General features: G+C 31.1%; 1 protein-coding gene across 1 annotated transcript; it reads right to left on the reverse strand.

Moving 5' to 3' along the window:
• Positions 1 to 12,401: 12,401 nt before the first annotated feature.
• On the reverse strand, positions 12,402 to 14,475 carry LOC145565231 (protein FAR1-RELATED SEQUENCE 5-like). The gene is made up of 3 exons (XM_081625300.1): positions 14,176 to 14,475; positions 13,092 to 13,656; positions 12,402 to 12,976 (listed from the first exon to the last, which is right to left on the reverse strand). The coding sequence occupies exons 1-3, from the start codon at positions 14,473 to 14,475 to the stop codon at positions 12,402 to 12,404; spliced, it is 1,440 nt and encodes a 479-aa protein (XP_081481426.1).
• Positions 14,476 to 21,868: the final 7,393 nt, after the last annotated feature.

The raw sequence follows: 21,868 nt of genomic DNA on the forward strand, positions 1-21,868 counted from the left end.
GATGATTTTTGCTAGTTGATGATGCTAAATTGATTTGAATGGTGCAATTAAATTGGTTGACATAGTTGTGCATGTGATTAATTAGACTAGGAGTGATCAACCTATAAGATTAATCTAGATTGCATTGCAAATTTCAATGACATGAACCCTTGATTTGAGAATTGTTTTAATTGATTGAATTTGATTGTGATTTTCCTATTTAGCCATTCATAGTGAACCCTAGCTTGGCTTATAGGATATAGCCCTTGAATTCCTTTGATTGCAACTATTGTTTGTCCTTTGCAATGTTTGAATTGATTGAGTGATCCTTCAATTAGCATAATCATTGACCTTGCATGTGGAACCTATATCCCTAGTGTTTAGTATATTGAATTTCTCGATTTATCTAGTTTTCTCGATACCTTAGTTACCAACCGCATCTTCCCGCAATTTTCAAAGTAGCTTGACCTAGGCTATAACTAACACCTACTCATTCCCTTGGGTTCGACCCTTGACTTACCATATACTCGTATTAGGTTGGTCGAGTGTTTATAAATTTTCTTTGGATCTAGGAAAGGGTAGAGAACGACCTACATTTTCCTCGTGTCATGTACTATTTTTAGTTTTTCTACTTTTGAGATATTTTAATTTACTTTTGAGATATTTTAAATAACTTTAGAGTGTTTGTAATTATTTTTTAAAATAACCTATGTAGGAATTGAACCTACACCTTTATGCATCCGCATAGTGCTCTACCACTTGAGCTAATAGGTTTACTTTTAAAGTCTTTTTTATTCACTTCAAAGTCTTTTTTATTTACTTTTTCATACCAAAAACCACTTGAGCTAATCTGATGTGTTTGGATACAGTAAAGTGTATCAAACAGAAACCCCTCATAGCAGCTCTCCACGCGGCCATTAACATCAACATTAGTATCAAACTAAACATACATGACTCGGTACCAAAAAACAAGGGACATGTAGAAACCATGCCTAGTTATTAATTACTACAAATGTAGATATAAATACTAAAAAGTAAATCAAAATACTCCAAAAGTAAATCAAAATATCTAAGAAGTAAACCCGTGAAGGCAAAATAATTACCTTTTGAGAGATTTTAATTTACTTTTGAGGTAATTAATTTGAATAACTTTATAGTGTTTTTATATTTACTTTTTAAGATAACTTATGTAGACAACACTATAATTTAATAGATAAAATTGAAGATCTCAATAGAACAAATAAGAAGAAAAAAACTCATATCATACAAAACTATACGAATAAAAATAAAACAAAAAATCACTAACAAAACAATGTGAAATCATTAATCAGATTACAAAAAACCAATAACGATAACCGATGAACAAATTACTTAAACAATAAACAACAAATGAAAACCCTAATTTCAAACTTGAAATAATTGAAAATAAAAAAATCGTGAATAATAATAGAATGAAGACAAATGAAATTAAATAGCTTACTTGATCTAAAATAACAAGCAACGATGATCCAAGAAAAAATTCAAGAATTTCAAATGTGAAAAATGGAGAAATTCGTAGGAGAGAGAATCAGAATGAAGAGAGAGAAAGTTTGGAGAAGAGAGAGAAAGAGAAAAAAGAAATTTGGAAAATTCGAGGTAGTCATTAAAGTCCCAAATTTCAATTTTACCCTTTTAATGAAGCGTGTGAGATTTCAGCCGTTGGGCGATCAGTGACTGACAAAAGTTCTCAGTTCTCATTATTCACCTTAGTTTTCACATGATCTCAATTATATATATATATATAATATATATAATATATATAATATATATATATATATATATATATATATATATATATATATATATATAATATATATATATATATATATATATATATATCTGGGCCGTTAGATCGCGCGCCTTTTGTTTATATATATATATATATATATATATATATATATATATATATATATATATATATATATATATATATATATATATATATATATATATATATATAAACAAAAGGCGCGCGATCTAACGGCCCAGATTAATCTCACGCACTAACATCTTTCTCTCTCTACATTCCAAAAGTAATTGGAAATTTCTTTCTCTATTTCTCAGCAATAAAAAACGAAGATGAATTCATAATTCTGCAATTTTCTTCGAATTCCAGCAAATTTGTTCTTAAATTATGTATAATTTTCAATATATGTACACTTAAATCCTTGGAAAAATTGAAATTCGTAACATTTTATATTGATTTTTGCTTCAATTTTTGTTTTAAGCGATTATTTTGGAGATCCGAAGGTTAATTTTTAAATTTGGGGATTTGTTGAAAAATTTCTTCCGCGATGCTCATTTCCTACTCAATATGCAAATTCAAGCTCAAAATCAAGTATTAACAAGAGTTCATCTCAATATTTATGTGAATTTTGGTGAGTTTGTGAACAAGGTAAAATAAATTTATTAATGCACACTAACTGTTTGACAAATTTCCTCAATGAGTCCTATTACACTCTAAGTTTTTGTCGAAAATCAGCTGTTTTTAGGTTAAAATTACGAATGATTATAGTGATTAGTGATTAATTTTTTTGCTAAAATTCCTAAAAAAACCTAGATCTGAAAACATCGACATGGAAATTTATGTGAATGTTGGTGAGTTTGTGAACAAATCTATGTGAATTGAGTGAATTCTCATGGTAATTTCATGACGATTGAGTTTTATGATTTTTTGAATGTTAGTTTTTAGCTTATACTTTGCATATATAAATTTAGAGCTTCTACTCTAAAAAAAACCTAATTATTTTGTACTAAAGCTAAATCTAAGCTTATATTACTTGTTGTTTACACATTGTGCTAATATTCAACAAATTATGTCTCCCATGAGTATTATTTTTTCTATTTCAAAAGTAGATGGAAACCAAATAAAAGTAAACTAATTACATTATAAAGTAAACAAAAAAACTGAACTTATGATTTATAATACGGGCAATCAAAAATGTAGCTTGTGTTTGCTCTTATCAGATTAGAAAGTTGATGTGGGGTGATTTTACTACCTCGTGTATAATATAATTTAAACTCTAGTTGCATTCTATTATTCGATAATCTTATCCTCTTAAAGTAGATACAAATTTTATAAAAGTAAACTAATTGAATTCAAAGTAAAAGCTCAATCAAATGCTAAATATAAAATCTCTAAGTTTGTGTTAATTGGGGCTAAAGGATTTTGGTGTGAAAGTTGAGGATGTGATCAATTGGGCTAGGTTGATGCACTTGAGTCAAGCTGAGATGCTAGTTCTTGCAAGACTTGGTACCTCCTTAACTTCTATAAAATTAGTAGTGATGCTTATGAATTTATGATGCTTGATACTCTACATTCCCAGTTTTTTCATTACACATATGTTTGAATACAGTAGTGTGTAAATTTAAATTGTCTTTGAAAAGTATACTAAATTTCTCTTAAATTAAACTAATTGTCTCTAAAAGTAAATTTAATTATATGTAAAGTAAATGAAATGAGGTTAGATAAGTAATATTAGTGTGCTTGAGCATTTTTACATTTGAAATCATTTATTACTTTCCCCTAATTTACTTTAGCATGTCATAAGATCCAGATAAGTTCTTCCGCGTGACACATTGAGCACACCACGTTAAAAGCCCCCTCAAATATGCAGCATGTAAGATGTACCTTTTTTATTGCCTTGCTTCTTCGAGCCCTTCTAAGAATCACCTGAATCCTGTATCCTGCTACTGTTGTTACACAATGCACTTGACTTACTTCTTTCATAAGGGCACAATATCACATCACCATATTGCTCAATTTGCTCAAGAACTTCATCATTACAAGGTGTTATATTCTTGTTCCTTCTCTTATCATCATTTTCTTCATTATCATGCTTCCTTCTCCTAGTATAATCATTATAACTCTGATCACCTTTTTCAAAGTTTGGTGCCTCCAAATTCCCTACCCTGCTTACACTATGACCAATCATTTAGTCTTGCAAAAGGTAATTATTGTCATTTATTATAAAACCAAAACTCTTTGCTATGCAGGCACTTGATGCTTCCATTTTCTTTGTAACTCCATAGTCCCGGTGAAGTTGGTTTACTTAGTTACAATGGGCATAGCTATATGGTTTGCTTGTTGTTATGATGAAATTTCAGTTGTAACATGTATCATATTGTAGCTAATCTGAACCCTTAAAAATTATATTCTGGTATCTATCAATTCTCAATGCTTTGTGTCTTGTTCAGTTATCAATTAACCAACTCTTGAGGTACATGTGTGAGCTCCACAACCTTTTTTAATATGAAGAGTCTGTAAGGAAGAAAGTGAGTTTTTAGTGTGAAAAAAGTAAGTAAAAAAGAGTTTGAAGTGAATAAAAATTGACTTTAAAGTAAACCTATTAGCTCAAGTGGAAGAGCATTATGTGGATGCATAGAGGTGTAGGTTTGAACCTACATAAGTTATCTTAAAAAGTAAATATAAAACACTATAAAGTTATTCAAATTAATTACCTTAAAAGTAAATTAAAATCTCTCAAAAGGTAATTATTTTGCCTTCAAGGATATACTTCTTAGATATTTTGATTTACTTTTGGAGTATTTTGATTTACTTTTTAGTATTTGTATCTACATTTGCAGTAATTAATAACTAGGTATGGTTTCTAATTGTCCTTTGTTTTTTGGTACCGAGTCATGTATGTTTAATTTGATACTAATGTTGATGTTAATGGCTGCGTGGAGAGTTGCTATGAGGGGTTGCTGTTTGGTAGTAGAGTAACAAGGGTATTGCCGATTTTTCAAAAGGAATGGAAGAAGAAGCTAGGAATTCCAGAAACTGATGACATCTTTGTGAATAATTTGGAGAACAAATTGAAGACTCTAAAGGAAGAAGGGGAGGATTTTAAAAGATTCTTTGTGATGTATGTTTGCAGAACATTATTAGCCCCTGCTGTAAACAGAGTGATAGAGTACAAGATAATGAGCTATGCAGACAATGTAAATGAGATACATAACCTGGATTGGTGTGGTTATGTGCTGAATAACTTGTGCAAAGCAGTGGGGAGCTTTAAGAACAACAAACACAAGGAATCAAGAACGGGAATCAGTGGATGTGTCCTGATTCTACTACTTGTCTACTTTCATCATCTTGCATTCAGAAGGCAGCTTGAACATTGCCCTTGATCAAGAATTGGTCAGATGAGAAAGTCAGAGAAAGAATTGCAAGTGAAGCAAAGACATCTTCTGGTCAAGGAGAACTCCAAAAGGATGTATATCCAGTTTGTAGAAAAGTAGGTCAGCAAGCATATTTGGAAGATGTAATTGAGAATGCTTACAGAAACTTTGCTGACAGAGAGAGAAGATTAGTGTCATTCAACCTACTAGAAGGTGTCATGACAGATAGTGAAATACATGATGCTGCAAAAGATGTGAGTAATTTTTTATAACTTCCAATGATTTCTTGTATTTACTTTAAAATGAAATGTCTTTACTTTTATTTCATGTTTGTTTACTTTTATTATATTTAATTGCTCTGCTTCTAGAAGTAATAATGTTTAGTAAATGATAAACATAAAGTAAATAATTTACACTGAAAAGTAATCGAATTAACTTTAAAAGTAAATAGTATTTGTGTAAAGGCCTATTTGGTAAAGGCTTGAATTTTGCCATAACTTTTATATAGTAGTATGCTTCTGGTTCTTCATCAACTGATGCTACAGATGCTTAGTAGTTAGTAAATCTGCACTTCGTGATAATCATCCTTCAACATGCAAGTCTAGAGATATGAATTTTGTAGCATATTTTCTTGGAAAAACAAAATAGGAACAAGCTCAACTTGATAGAAAATGGATGCATGGTGGTTGTTTTTGGCAATCTTAGTTGGTTTAACCCAGCCCTACCTCTATCTAGTGGACATTTTGTGAAGGATATGACATGCTACAAGGGCTTATATGCAAATGCTAAGTCCAGTACATTAGACATGCTACATGTGCATATATGCCAATGCTGGACCAGTTCATAAAGGAAGCACCATCTGGCTAGACAAGCAACTTAATGCTGAGGCTGAGTACTGTAAGCCTGTTAGGTTAATGTATCCATGTAGGTAGTTAGAAATGGCCTGTATTTTGACTATCGCGTTTATAATCTGAAATTGTTTGGCAAGTTATGCTAGCTATTAAATTTCATTTTGTTGAAGTGTATGCTTCACTGCTTCTAAATTCTAATTGCTTCAAAGTCTATGATCACAGAAAGCGGTAATGTATTTGTGCTGCTGGATAAAGTTCTTATCTTGTAAAAGTTGGAGATTGTTGATGACTAGCATCTGACTCTGTTGAATATCTTGATAATAACACTATATCTTTAATGAGCTGCCTTTTTAGCTATATTTAATTGCTCTGTTTCTAGTAGTAATAATGTTTATTAAATGATAAACATAAAGTAAATAATGTACACTGAAAAGTAAACAAATTAACTTTAAAAGTAAATAGTATTTGTGTTCAAAAATATTGTAATAATGAATTTTTGTTATTTATTTTGAAGAAATTGAAGAAGAACTGCATTTATTGGCTAGAGATTCAACACTCTTTGCAATGTTACATGCTGAGCGTATAACTTGCTTAACAGAGAAGATGAAAAAGCAACAATTGAATGTGTCTACATCAAATTCTCAACTGTTTTCTGAAACACAAAGGCTGATGGAAGACCCTAAAGTACAAAGGGCTATGGATGAAATAGTAAAGCTTTATGATGATTTGAGAGATGTATCTAATGTGTTTTTGTCAACATGGGAGGAGCATCATAAAAATTCTAAAACTGATCCTGAAACGGATGGAAATAATCAAGAGGATGCAGATAATCATAAAGCTGTCAATTTGGATGACAAAAATAAAGATTCTGAAAAAGAGGAGGAAAAGGATCTGGATGATGAAATGATCTGAAAAAGAGGAGGAAAAGGATCTGGATAATGAAAATGAAGATTCTGAAAAAGAGGAGGAAAAGGAAGAGGATGACAATAAAGAGGATAAGGAACAAAATGAAGAGGAACAATTGAATGAACAAGAGAAGGAAAAAAAGAAAAAGGAAGATGAGAAGGAGAAAGAAAAGAATGAAAAGGAACAACAGAAGGAACAAGAGAAAAAAAGAAGAATGAAGAGAAACAAGAGAAGGAGGCTGAAGTTGATGAGCATACAGTTGATGCTGAGCTTACTAATGTAGTAAGCTCAGTTACTAAAAGTATCCTAAAGCATATTGTTGTTGAAGAAAATCAGCCAACACTTACAAAGAAAGCAACAGAAAAAACAAATGAAAGTAAGTTATTAACAAATGTAAATATTAATCAATCCATAGTGGATAGTGTATGATTTCATTGAATCTAAATCTGCTGTTTTATTTCAGGTGATGCTGATAAACAACCTGTTGCAGAAACAACCATTGTGCTTAAGGACATTCACCAAGAGATAGTTTCAAAGATTAACATCAATTTAGATTGTGGAGAAAAAGATGTTGAAGTTGATTTCGTTTCAAAGACAATGAGAGGAAACAAATCAAGAATGAATGAAATGTCAGAGTTGTACCAAGTAGTGGCTGATTACTTCTTTGTGAAGTACGGTCCATTCAAACAGTAGGTTATGAAATTTTTTAATTTTAAAAATATTCTATCTACTTTAGTTAATATTTAATTTACTTTAAATAATGTTTTATTTACTATAAACATTTAAATGTGCACAGTGAAGAGATTAATAAATATGAAGGTTTTCTCATGGTAACAAGAGATGACACAACATCCCTAGCTCCAACAGCCCCCCCCCCCTCAAATGATAAAATCCAATGTAGTTCAATGTTGGTCATTTCTTATGAATTATTTTTCGATTGAAAGAAGATCCATCATGCTTTTTCTTTGGCATTGACCACAATGTAAGAGTTAAATTAAATGCTTAGCTAAATTCATAATTAAATGTGTATGATGTAATTAAGTAATATGTTTTATGTCCTTATTAATACACAGAGACCTCTAGAGCTGTCTTTCATGTCACAAGATGCTTCCCAGATAACAGATAAGAAAGACTAGAAGTCTCCTTCAGTACACACAGCAGAATTGAATCAGGCATGTTATGATTGGATGTGCCTCTGTAATGTAGAGGAGAAAATTATGACAGCTTAGTTGGTTTGTTTTATTATTCATGTCAATTAAACTACATTGTCAGGCATTATGATTTTGAATTTGTAGACTAATAAGTGTAATTTTATTGATAGATCTTTGTTCCAATCTGTCTGAGTAACCAGTATAGGTTGATAGTGGTTAACTTTTTGAAAGAGTCCATTCAATACTTGGATAACAAGGAGTATGATGAGAAGCATAAGCCTTTCTACAGAATTCTTGGATCTCTAGTGGTAAGATTTTTTGATTTATCAAAAGTAAATTATTGTTAATATAAAGTAAATAACATCATTATTAAAGTAAATAAGTTTGTATTAAAAGCATACATTATAATGCCTTTTAAAAAATAAGATAAAATATAAAGTAAAAGATGTTCCCATTAAAGTAAATCATATATTTATTAAAGTAATCAAATTTGTTTTACTTATATACTGATTTACACATGTTACAGGTGGAGGAAATGTCAAACTTTCTAAAGAGAATTAATCATGAAAAAGCTGAGGAAATACTAGAATATGAGTTTGATGAAATTAACTTCAAGTGGAAGACACCAAGATATACTCTTGATTGTGGTGTTTTTGCAATGATCCATATGCTGTGTTTTTCTAGAGACACTTTTGATTCTGACCTTGATTTAGAAAATAGGAGAAAGGTGTATCGTGCAGAAATCTGTGCTGCACTTGCTTTGGCAGAGATAAACAATAGAAGAAAACAGCTTGTGTAAAAAGTTTCAAGGTTCAGGGTAGTTAGAAAACTTGAAAAGGAGAAAGGGGTGGAAGATATGATATATGTTTTTGATTTCATGAAAACACACAAGGAAGTAATGGAAAAACATGAGCTTGAAATGTCAGCAAGTGATTAACTACTTAGCAATCAATAATGATGAAAACTTTCCAAACAAGAGGTATGTTTTATACTTGCAAAAACATAAATACTCTTGTTGCATTGTATATAAAATTGTTTGGCATAAAGTTAACTTTAAATTTAATTCAACATTACAGCGAAGTAGTAGGTTGGTTTATAGATTCAATTGAAATAGTAAGGGAAGATTGTAACGCTTTGCTCAATGATGGAAAGTTTCAAGTAATCTGATCACTGCTTGGGCAAACTACCTCAATAACAATGAAATGCAAAAAGACAGGTCTAAAAATGACTTGGTCGGATTCTTCTTTGGATTTGACTTGATGGTAAGTATTTTACATTTACATTTTATAATATAAAATTATGCATTGAATAAATATTTTAAATAATCATGGGAATTTTTTTTGCAGGATGCTTTAACTATGTGTTTGAATGCTCATGGGAAAAAGGGAGTAACAAGCCTGCAAAAACTATGGATTGATTGGAAGAGTTCACAATCATTGGATTGGATGCAGCTCAATGTGTAAAATATAGAATAAATATTTAAAGTAGAAAAATATATGTTTAAAGTAATAAAAAATAGCTTTAAAGTAAATATGTGTAAAAACAATCTATGTGCAGGTATTTATACCTCTGAAGAAGGAAGATCATTATTTTCTTGCTGTCATAAACTTCAAAGATGAAACAATTGATCATTTGGACAGCACTTTCTAATAGACCAATGAAGAATATGAGCCTCTACAGAGTTTTATTTTAGGAACAGTAAAGCATCAATAGATTAACAAACTGCCTTTAAATTCATTTTTCAATGTATCATATTACATTAATATTCATTCTATTGCAGATTATACAAATGCAGAAGTTGTTTAATAAAATAAATCATCCAAAGGCAAATGATATACTGTCCTACAAGCTAAGAATAATTGAACTTCCATTCCAAAAAGAAAAAGAAGAAAATTACTCTAGAAGCTATGTACTGCTGCACATGAAGGTGTATGATGGTGTTAATGGGATAGGATTGGGAACCATAAAAGAGGTAAGTTACCATACTTATATTTGAAGTCCTTAAATTCTTTAACTTATATGGATTACTTAGAGCATAATTTATTTAAACTAAGGTTAATCTTTTGTTTTTTTTTTTACAAGAATTTCCAAGATTGACACACCATCATATAAGAACAATACTTGACCTACTTCTCAATGATAACAATCAAATGCAATAGAAACTGATGACAAATGTTGAGGATTGGGAAGAGAAGAAAGCATCTAAAGAATTGTAAATGTTTTTAATAGATTTGAATGTATCATAGATATTAGAGTACTTTAGTTGTATAGTATTAATCCAAAACATTTGTGTAAATGTTGTAGCATGTTTGTATGAAGAATACATATTATATCTCTTAGTTGAAGTAGTAGAATTATTCTGTTTCAAAAATGGTGCTGGTATAAAAGTAGAATAAATCAATCAAAAGGTAAATGAAAATAGTGTTAAAGTAACAAAAACTATGTTAAAGGTAAAAGAAAAAACTTTAGAAAATTAAATCTTTCTGAAATATGGTGTTCGATTTTAAAGTGAAGAATAATACTGTTAAAGTAATAAATAATGGACCAAAAATAAATAAATTATCATTTAACTAAAAAGAACAAATTTAAAACGAAAAAAAATTCAAGTAAAAAATATGATGTTCAATTTAAAGTAAAGGGAATTAGTGTTAAAGTAAAAGGCATGAAGTTAAGAGTAAATGAAAAATTAAAAAATAAAGTCTTTGTGAGGTGATTGTAGAGGTTTAGGCGGTTGTACATGTGGTTGTGGAAGTGGTAGTTCAATGCTTGTTCAAATTAAAAAAAGTACAAAATTTCCAAATTATTGTTCGTTAGAAGGTCATGCATAACACTTTTTCAGTAAGAACGGGTCAAGTTTGGGTCAAGTAAGAATGGGTCGGGTCAGCTCAGGTTGGGTCAATTCGAGTTAATATCGTAACCTATGTTGGTTGGGTTCGGGTTGGGTCATGCTTGAGTCGGGATACGTTGGGTCTTACATCTTATCAAGTTTGGGTTGGGTTTGGCTCGGGTTAATAACAGGTCAGGTTACATTTGAGTTGGGTGAATAATAGGTTGGGTTTAATTCAGGTTTTCACGGGTTAAAATGATATAGGGTCATTCTCGGGTTCGAGTCGAGTTCGGTTTAATTCAATAATTTGAAAGTTAGAATCAGGCCATTCTCGGGTTTTAGTCGGGTGTGGTTCAACTTAATAATTTGCGGGTTATAATCAAGTTGGGTCATTTAATTTCAAGTCAAATCATTATCGGGTTCAAGTTGGCAAGTCAATAATTTACAGGTTACATTCAAGTCGGGTCATCTCCAGTTCAATTCATGTTCGGATTCGAGTCTCAAATACGCAAGTCAACTCGGATCTAGTGTTGGTTTCAGGGCGGTTTAAGTTGGGTTCGGGTCACCATTTTTTCAGGTTCAGACGAGTCGGTTAATAATCGAGTTTAGGTTGGTATTTCGGGTTAAGTTAGCTTTTGACAGCTCTACATATTATAGTGTTAGTTTTAATACCATGGAAACATGGGGTCTCATGGTAAATGTGGTTCCATACCACTTTTAGAAATATGTCAAGTATTTTGGAACGAAAAATAGAAATCGTGTCAAGTATTCTGGGACAAAGGGAGTAATACAGGTATTATCTTCAATTTTGTAAATAAGGACATTTCATAAATCAAACAATTCATATGATATAAAATATCATAAAGTAAATGAAATATTTCATAAAGTTAATGTCTAATAGCTAAAAGTAAATAAATTGAATTTTAATTCAGTAGTACAATTATTTAGAGTAAATGTAAAATATTACAATGATTAAAAAAAATAAAAAAAAAAATAAAAAATTGTTCAGTATATCTTGATCTTGATCTTCCAAAACATCTTAAAACTTCCATGTATTATAATAACTGCACAAAAATAAACATCAGAAAATTAGTGACAAATTAAAGTAAATAAATTACAATGTAAAGTAAATAAATTACAAGTTAAAGTAAATGAGAAAAGTGCAAAGGTAAAATAACAAAAAAAAAAAGTACCAAGTATAATAATACCTGCATAAAAATAAAAAGTAAATCAAGTTAAATGTTAAAGTAAATAAATAACAGATTAAAGTAAATATAACACATTTAAAAGTAAAATACCTGAAGAACTACTTGTTTGGACAGTTTCTACTGTCATCCAGATTGCTCACAAGCTCTACAAGTTCTGCCCTTTTTGGATTTTTCTTTAGAAGCTATTTTTTTTTGCACTCTTTAAACGCTTTAAACTTCTGGCAAAACCTTTATTAAGACACTGATTTGGAGGCAAGATGTTTACATCTACTTCATTTGACCCAACCAAAACCTGAATATCAGCATCTTTCACCTCTTTTCAACTAGTTGCATTTTCAGGATTATTCTTTCTCAGCATCTTCTCCTCAAATGAAGATAATGTCCTAATAAGCTCAGATAAATCATCCTCATATTGGTCAGATAAACTAACAGAACTGAAAATCTTGGACCACACATCACTCGCCAATTGCTTCTTCTTATCATACTTAGAAGTATCATCCAGAACAACATTTATGGCTAAAGCTTTCTTCAAAACGTCTTTTCTCCAACGATTCAAGATATAAAAATTAGGAATTTCACGTATAGACTTGCCTTTCATAACAAAAAGAATGTGTCTACATAAGATGCCTTGACTCTCAAACATTTTACAGGTACAACTTGACTCATATGTAGCCAAGTCAAAATTTACATCAAAATTTTTCTTTTTCTCATGATCAATAATTACAGAAAACTCCACACCATCTCCATACAGAGAACTACAACTTTCAACACCACATGAAAGACAGGCTGCCTGGCATTCTTCTTGAAAATCATAAAAGATGGAACGAGTATAAACAACAGTAGCATGCTTTTCCAAGTGTAAATGAGTAAGCAATTGAGGCTTATTTATTAAGCCTGTTCAAATCATCCTGTTCATGCCTTTGATCATCAAGAGCAGTTTGATAACGAACAAAGAATTCAACATAGATCACAGGGGGGTTTGTAAAATTACAAAAGAAACTATTTTCACCTTCAAAACTAGAAGTAGAACGCAGTAACCCACCTATAAATAAGTCCTTGAAAGATCCAAAGATGTTTAATCTTGAACATGTATGCAAACCAATCATGATTGACAAGGCCAAATTCCTCCATAACACTGTTCCATCCATTAACAAATACATGGGGATCAATTCTCTATCCCAAACTACTGCACTTAGCTTTTTCAAGAAGTCAGTTTCATTATAAAACTGAGTTCTAACCTTTTCAGGTACCTTCCTCATTATGTGCCACATACATAACCTGTGTTTAGTCTTGGTAAAAACCTTTTGTATGGAAATACCCATTGCAGGGTCTTGATCAATGATTATACAACAGGGTTCTCTTCCCATACACTTCAAAAAAGTTTGAAATAGCCACACAAAAGATTCTATATCTTCTTTAGATAATAAAGCAGCATAAAATGTAACACATCTCTTATGATTATCAACTCCGGTAAAAGGACAGAAAACCAATGAATATTTATTTGTATCATAAGTAGAATCAAAAGATAGAGAGTCCCCAAACAATTGATAATCTCTTCTACTAATAGCATCAGCCTAAAAAACACGAGTCAAGTGCCTGCTTTCATCAACACAGTAATCAAAATAATAACCCCCTTTACTGGTTTTCACTTTTTGTTTAAGGTTTTGAACAAACATTGCACCATCAGCATTAGAGATATACACTTTTAAGTCCCTAGAAAATTTTTTAAAATCATTTTTATTGCCCCTGACATTTTCAAACCCACCACAAAGTTCTTTCATGATCCTATAAGACATAACAGCCCCTATATTTAACTTTGAATTGTCAAAAATAAACTTCTTATGAGCAAAATTTAAACCAACTTCATATTTGGTAACCTGCCTAGTAATAGGTGTAGAAAAAGGGTGAGAATGAGGCTCATAAAAAGAATAAACAATATACTAGCCACCATTTACAAACCTAAATTTAATCTTAGAAGGACATCCAACTCTCTTCACAGTCTTTTTCCTTAAACATGCACCTTCGACTTGTTTACCAACTTTCTTGTTATTTGTCACATACCCTTCTTTGCTACATAATAAATATTTAATTACAATAACTCCTTTATCATTAAAATCATCCTTATTCTTTTGTAATTTAGTAGTACTAGAACGGACTTTTAATCCACACTCATTGGCATATTTGTAATAAAAGGCAATACCAAGTTCAAGAGTATCAAATTTCATTCCAATAAAGGGTTTGTTTTCCGAAGAACAACCTGGCATATACTCTTTATCACCTCCAGAATTATAATATATGCTAGGAAGCACAGGTTGAGTGGGTGTTTTAAAAATTCTTACATTCATACCTTCATTAGTGACAGCAGCGGAACAATGCTCTACACTTTCCGTCATCTTCATGAAAAGTAAATGAATCAAAGAAAAAAGTAAATAAACGATAACAAAAAGTAAACCAATTTTAAAAAGTATACTAATAAAAACTATTAGAGATATACTAAAAAGTTAACGACTCAAAGGAAAAAGTAAAAAATAAATAAAAAATAAATAAAATAAATAAAAAATAACTGAAAAAATTAAACAAAGTAAAAAACATGAAGTTATAAAGATTAAGAAAAATTAATAATGAAAAGTAAATCATAGCATAACAAAATCGTAATATCAGACTCAAAACAACACAAAATCATAATATAATGCAATGAACAATAAATAGTAATATATGACTCAAAACAACACAAAATCATACAATTAGACTCAAAATAAAATAAAATTAAAAAAAAACCCTAAATCGTAATATAAAACCCTAAAATGTAGTAAGTAATTGAAAAAAAATCCCTAAATCATAGTATATGAACCATAAATCGTAGAAACTACTTCAAAAAACACAAAATCATAAAAAAACAACACTAAATAAACAGAAGTAAGCTGGAAAATTCGAACAAAAAAAAACCAACAATTCAAAAATAATAAATCGAACGAAAAAACAAAAAATCTCAAATTTAACAAAACAGATCGCAAATCGATAAAAAAAATTCAGAAAATCACCAAAAGTATAATAAATAAAAAAGAATTACCTCAAACAATGACGAAAATCCAAGATTTACAACAAAAAAAATTGATCAGCGAAGAAGAAAGTCCCTATTTGAGAGTGTAAAAGAGGAGAGATTTGAGAGTAAAGAGAGAAAGTCCAAAAGAGGAGAGAGAAACAAATGAACTGCGAAACAAAAAAGAAGGAAGGTCATTCAACTGGCAAAATTACCAAAATGTCCTTATTGAAATTGAAAAAGGCAGGTGAAACACAAGTCGTCGGATTGAGAGCAGTTAACGATCATGATGAGTTCCTAGTTCCTATTTTAGGACTTGGTGTCTATAATAGGAACTAGGAAATCATCGTGACCGTTGATCGCTTTTAATCAGACGGCTCACGTTTCACCCGCCTTTTTTAATTTCATTAAGGGTAATTTCGTAATTTATTCAGTTAAATGACCTCCCTACTACAGGTCGTTTTGTTGTCGTCATGGTATTCTCCAGCTTCCATTATATATTTTGTTGTGTGATCCTGCTGATCAAAAGCTAAGTCTGTTTCATTCTTCTCCCTTTTGGTTTTTTAAAGTCTTGTCATATGTTAAGTTTGGACCTTAATGCATTTTGTGCATTCCACTACAGTATTGCTGCATTATGTAATGATATTTTAGTCAGTTTTATCTCTAATAATTTTGATACTTTGTGTATATTCAGGTTGAGTGTCCTAAGTATCCAGGCTTTTGTATAGCACGACAAAGGAAGGAGTGTGAGGGTTGCCGTAGCTGCTGGCCCTACCAAGGCTTCTTCCGTAGCTGTTGGCCCTGCCTAGGCTGCTGCTGCCCATGCCATGGCTTGCTGTTGCTATGCCATTTCTACTCTACTGCCTGTTGTTGCTATGTTACTTTTGCTCTGCTACTGTACATGTTACTCAGGAGTTCTTAGAGTAGAGAAAAACGGGAAGCTGCTGTGAGCAAGAGTGCAGCCTGTGCATCTAAGAAGCCTGTGATGAAGAGCAACAGAAGCATGAGCAGAAGCAATATTATTTATTTACTTTAATGATGTTTTAATTTACTTTTTAGTCTTTTTTATTTACTTTTGAGGTATATTAATTTACTTTTACTTCCAATGTATAATATATACTAGCCTACTAGCTCAATAGGTAGAGCATTGTGCAAGTGCACAAAAGATGTGGGTTCGAATCCCACGTAGGTTTATGTGAGAAATCTAAATATTAGAATTCGTAATGTTTTATTAGATTTCTTCTTTTTTTCTTTTACTTTTTATATAGTTTTATTAACTTTTAATTTGAAAACCTCTACATCATATTAAAGCAATACATTTTTTTCTTATAATTTGGCTCATCTTGTAAGGATATGAAAGTGAATGACTCGGAGTTTTTTGCTATAACATAGTTTCCATAGTCATTTTACATTTCAAGATAATTTATTATTCATATACTTTAGAGTTAATTTGATTTACTTCAATGATACCTTGTTTTACTTTTTAGCATTATTTATTTACTTTACAGTATTTATGATATACTTTTGAAATATATTAATTTACTTTTCTTTAGTTTTTCTACTTACTTTTGAGAGATTTTGATTTACTTTTGAGGTATTTTGAGAGCATTGAAAGCAGCCATCTGCACTTCGAACATGACTTTAATTCAGTCAAGGATCGTAGAGTGGTCCATATAACCAACGGCCATTATGATTCCAAGCTTAGCAAGACGACGTGCCATGAGGTTATCCATTCTGCTTATGTATTCAATCTCCACAACCTCGAACTCCGTAGTCAGTTCAGCCACTTCATTCATAAGAGCAGCAGCTTGTGATGTACCTTGTCGTTAATGGTATCAAACATCACCTTGAGAGAAAGAGCATCTGTTTCCATAACTTGCAATAGAAATAAGATCTTTCACAACATTGGTCTCAAGTATACAGAATACAAAGTTGAGAAAACCTACATTTGCACGCCAATATAGCCTTGGTTCTCATTAATCTAGTTGTACATGCACATCACATCTACCTCAAGCCAAGAAAACACACGCACACTAGCACAACACATAACAAATTACTTAACCTTTGTAGAGTGGTCTATTTAATTATCTACTTTGAGAGGAGTTTGGTTTACTTTAAAAGATATCTAGTTTACTTTAAGTAGAATTGCATGAAGGGCCTCCTTTAAAGTTTACCTCAAAACCTCCTACCATCTACAACAACAAACATAACATCATTTCTTTTAAGCTAAATTCTCCACAATAAACCCCAAAACAAATCCCACTAGTTCTTATTCTTGAAAATAGTAACAATGGAATTTAACCTTTCAAAAGAAGAGCATGAAGAATTGTCGGGAAAAACTAAACAAAGGGGGGAAACATACCATATCATCTGAGCTTCAGTACCCTGAAAAAGAGCATACATTATCGTTTCCTAGGCCTCCCTGCAACACGGACATATAATGTAAATAATAGTTTTACTTAGCAAAACAACATTGACAATGATTTCAACCCAACTAGCTTCCAAAAGTAGTCAAAATTAGCTTAAATAACTGATTATATATCCGAATGTCAAATTTTCAATTTACATTATAATATAATTGATTTACTTTTACTTTGTTTCTATCTACATTTTCAATTGATTAAATAATAAGATTCATTGATGCATTTTCTCAAACAGTTAGTGTGCACTCAAAAAAATTTATACGCACCAACTTATCTCTATCTCCCAAACCATGGTAAATTCACCTAAAATCATTCCAAAAATCACACATACTCAATAATAATAATTTTGTACAAGAATGAACTTAATTCGTTCAAAACTAACCAAATTTCACAAAAAAAAAAATAATGAGAACAAAGTTCCTAGCAAGAGCAATACTGTGTTCTGAACTATCAAATCGAGTGATATTTGCAGCACAATCCAGTCAAATTTGCAAAGAATTATCACAAGCTAGCTAGCTTATAAACCTAGAAATAATACTGCTAATTGAACTAAAATTGCAATAAGAATAAAGAAATTAAACTTTTTATGAAACGATTAAAAGTAATTTATAATCAATCATAACCTCAAATTGTAAATTAAAATTTTATTTACTCTATGAAATTGATGAAGCTTGTTGATTTAAGAAATAGAAGAAAAAAAAATTTACCTCAAATGCCGCTTAAAATTCAGAGTCGCAGAAGAAATTTGACCTGAATTCACCAAATTAAACAAGAAAAATTGAATTACCAACAAGATTTTGACGAATTTGAAGCAATTTCAGCAAGATCTAGACGATTTTGCAGCAAATTATACCCAATTTGATAGAGAAAGCTTATTGCAATGGAAGAGAGAGAAAATGGTTGAGGAGAAAGGAAGTGCGTGGAAATGAATTGAATGTGCGTGATTTAATCTGGGTCGTCGATCGCGCACCTTTTTTGTGTTAGATCTGACGGTCCAGATTAGTTCCTAGTTCCTATTATAGGATTGATTCTCATTATAACCTGGTCCTACATATATATATATATATATATATATATATATATATATATAAATGAGAATAATGAGAATATATATATATATATATATAAATGATTTATTTCATTTTGAAAAGAAATTATTTACTTAAATAAATTGAGAGTGTGTATAAATAAAGTGGATCATGAATTGAGGCAACAAAAGTATTTTTACTTGGGTCAATCCTATTTAAGGAGTGGACCAACTTATTGGGAATTTAGGGGCTTAATAAGTTGGCCCAAAGGGAATTTGTAAGGGAGTAGGAATTAGTAATGGCAAAGTTGTAAATATGAATTTTATTTTTAAAAGAAGAGTATAAATACTTTAAAACCTCAAGATTTTTCTACACAAGTTCATAATTGTCAGATTTCACAAAAAATTCAAAGGTTTTCTCTTTATTTTCTCTCTCTTCTTTTTACTTTATTCTTTTTTCTTTTTCTCTTCTTTTTCCCCTAAAATCCCATGTCACTCTCTCTCTCCTTCTCCCTCCTCGTGCGCGGCCAGCACATTGGCGCCACCACCACCACCCACGGCAGCAGCAGCGCCGGCCGGCGCACTCTCTCTCCTCCTTTTCTCTTTTTCGGTTTGTGTGTGTAAAAATTAAAAAAAAAAGCTCCTTTAATCCTAAAATTAATTCTATTGATTTATTGTTTTAAAGGCATGATTTTTATTTTATTTTGGTATTAATTTTGGGATTTTAATGTTGCTAATTTATTAATATAAATTTAAGATTTTTATTTAATCAAAAACCCTAAATTATAAACCCTAGAATTTAGGGATTTTGTATAATTAGTTAGGGATTGAGGCTAGGTTGTTGTTCTTGATTAATTCATGGTCTAATCATGTTTTTGATGAGTTTAAAGCCTTCAATTTAATGCTGGAATTTATTTATACACACTACTTTCTAATTATTGAGTAGGGTTTGATTACCAATAAAAGGGAAAGTGGTTTTAATGATTTATATATGATTTCCTAGTTTAAAAGTGATGTTTTATACTAAATAAGTATGCTGGAATTTTATTTAAGTCATGAAAATCAAGTCTTTTTGAAAGGATTTAAATTACCCACTTAAAGAAAAGGTTTTATGGCTTTTATGTCATTAAAAAGGGGTTAATTAGTATGGTTTAAATAGTATTATAGTTGCTGGAAATTTGTGAGAATTGTGGATTAATTATAGCTATGTATTTTTAATTGTAGGAAGGTTCGAGCTAGGTGATTTCTAGCAAGTGTGGCCGAGTTTAGGCATTATTCAAGGTACGTATGTGCACAAGAATATTTGTGCATGCGTAGTATCATGCTAGGATTGTGAATTGTGATTGATGTGATGAATTAGTAGCATGTTTGGTTGATTATATGCTTAGAATTGATGTTGGTTGAACATGAAGTATTAGGCAAGCATGTGAATATGATATTTGAAGCATGATACAAGTTGAATATATGTGAATCATGGAAGTATGTTTTATTTTTAAGTATCAAGGAAGCATGAAATTAATAAGCAAGGCTTATATATGTTTAAAAGAGCTATAATTAGAATTATTGAACATGATTCATGAATTTTATTCTCACCCAACTATTATTGGTGTTGAGTCAAGGAAGTTAGTTTATTTAATTGCTCACTCAAGTAAGTTGAGTTCGAGTCAAGGAGTTTATTAGTGCATTCTATGCATCAAGGTAGTAATCGTGCGATTTTGTGCACAAAACTAGGCAAGGAACCTTAATTAAAATAAATAGTATATGCTCACTAATTAATTCAAGAATTGATTGGAAGAATGTGTTGATTATTATTATGTTTATTCTTGATTGATTGGTTGGAGTCTTCACATGATAAATTGATAAATCACGTAAAGTGTAAGAGGATATGCACCAAAACTCTTGGAACGTATATACCTTGAGTATGAACATACAGGGGGAGTTATGTGACTTTATATTTGAGCATAGCTTCTACAAGGGTACAGGACGTTGTACTTTCTTTTATTATTATTTATGCGCTGGAATTCCGTCACCAAGGTGTGACATAGTAGGGGCCAATTGGGGTAGCTCCCTTGTTGGAAGCTCCATTTTAATGGGTTATATTTTTAAGGAAGGAAACATATTCAATGTGTAATCCAAAGCTATTAATTAATAATTAATATTGCTAGTTATGAGTCAAAGGTAAGTTTACTGTGATCGTATGTCAAGCATGTTTTATTACTATTCTTATTGATATAATATTTATGTTAGTGTGGTGCATATGTACTCAGCTTTTGCTGATTCGTACTTTTGTGTTTGTGTTTGGCTTTCTTTTGGTTAGCCCTAGTATGACCCATTTATATGGTGAATAGAGGGTTAAAATAAAGGGGAAGTGACAAGTACTTGAAGCATGAAGAGCATGATGGGAATGAGTGCCGAGAGTTACTTGTTATGCTTTCCTAGTTTTATATTTTAAATTAATTATTATGGACTAACCTTAATGTGTTTATTTTAAGTTGGATTTTTAAAACGACCATGTTTGGAATGGTTCCAACTTGTGGTTTAATTATTTTATTTTGTTTTGAGGTTGTGAACTCAAGTTTTATTTTGAAAGTTGGTTTTTGATTTAGACTTCCGCTGTGTGACTTTGAAAAATAGCCTTAGCCGTTATCACGGTGGCGGTAATATTTTGGATATTTCCTTAAAATAGTTTTAATTAGAGTAAAAAGAGTCTTTTAAAATAAGGGAATTTCTAGAGTATTACAATTTGGTACGTGATAGGCCGTCGTCGAGCCTACCAAAGATAAAAGTCCTATCTTGGTCTCACTAGCTAATAGCAAGAGTAAGAAAGGGTCGAACCCAAGAGAGGCGTTGAGTCAACCACCGACATAGTACCGTTTAAGTAAGCTAAATGAAGTCGGTATTGGTTTGGTTTTATCTAACATGTACTAGTTCAAAACAACTAAGACTAAGGGGAGATTAACAATATTTAGAGGATTCTAGGGCTCGGGAAATACCACTCAACTTCATCACAAATTACAAATAGCACGTAGCAAACAATGGTAAATTAAGGGGATAATATAGGGGAAGTCGTCTAAAGCACCCAACTATTCTCTCAAGCTAGAGGGATTACTTGAATCATGAATACAACCTACTCTCGTGGTTACAAAGCACAAAACAAGTATTAAAGCATAATCACGATGACAAAAACATTCCCTTAACTGGAAATTCCTATTCTCATGGCATTTCAAGTCAATTAAGCATAAGGGAGCTAACTCGAGTTCATCTCTCGATCCTTCGTTGAGGAAGCTTGGATAATA

This window comes from Chenopodium album, chromosome 10 (assembly GCF_948465745.1).
Source record: "Chenopodium album chromosome 10, dcCheAlbu1.1, whole genome shotgun sequence".
Classification (NCBI taxonomy): domain Eukaryota; kingdom Viridiplantae; phylum Streptophyta; class Magnoliopsida; order Caryophyllales; family Amaranthaceae; genus Chenopodium; species Chenopodium album.

Coding starts and splice junctions, on each gene's coding strand:
- LOC145565231 (XM_081625300.1), bottom strand. CDS start 14,475: ATGACGGAAAGTGTAGAGCATTGTTCCGCTGCTGTCACTAATGAAGGT. Junction 13,657..14,175: donor TTAATGATAAAGGAGTTATT/GTAATTAAATAT, acceptor CGTGTTTTTTAG/GCTGATGCTATTAGTAGAAG. Junction 12,977..13,091: donor TTCTACTTCTAGTTTTGAAG/GTGAAAATAGTT, acceptor TGATTTGAACAG/GCTTAATAAATAAGCCTCAA.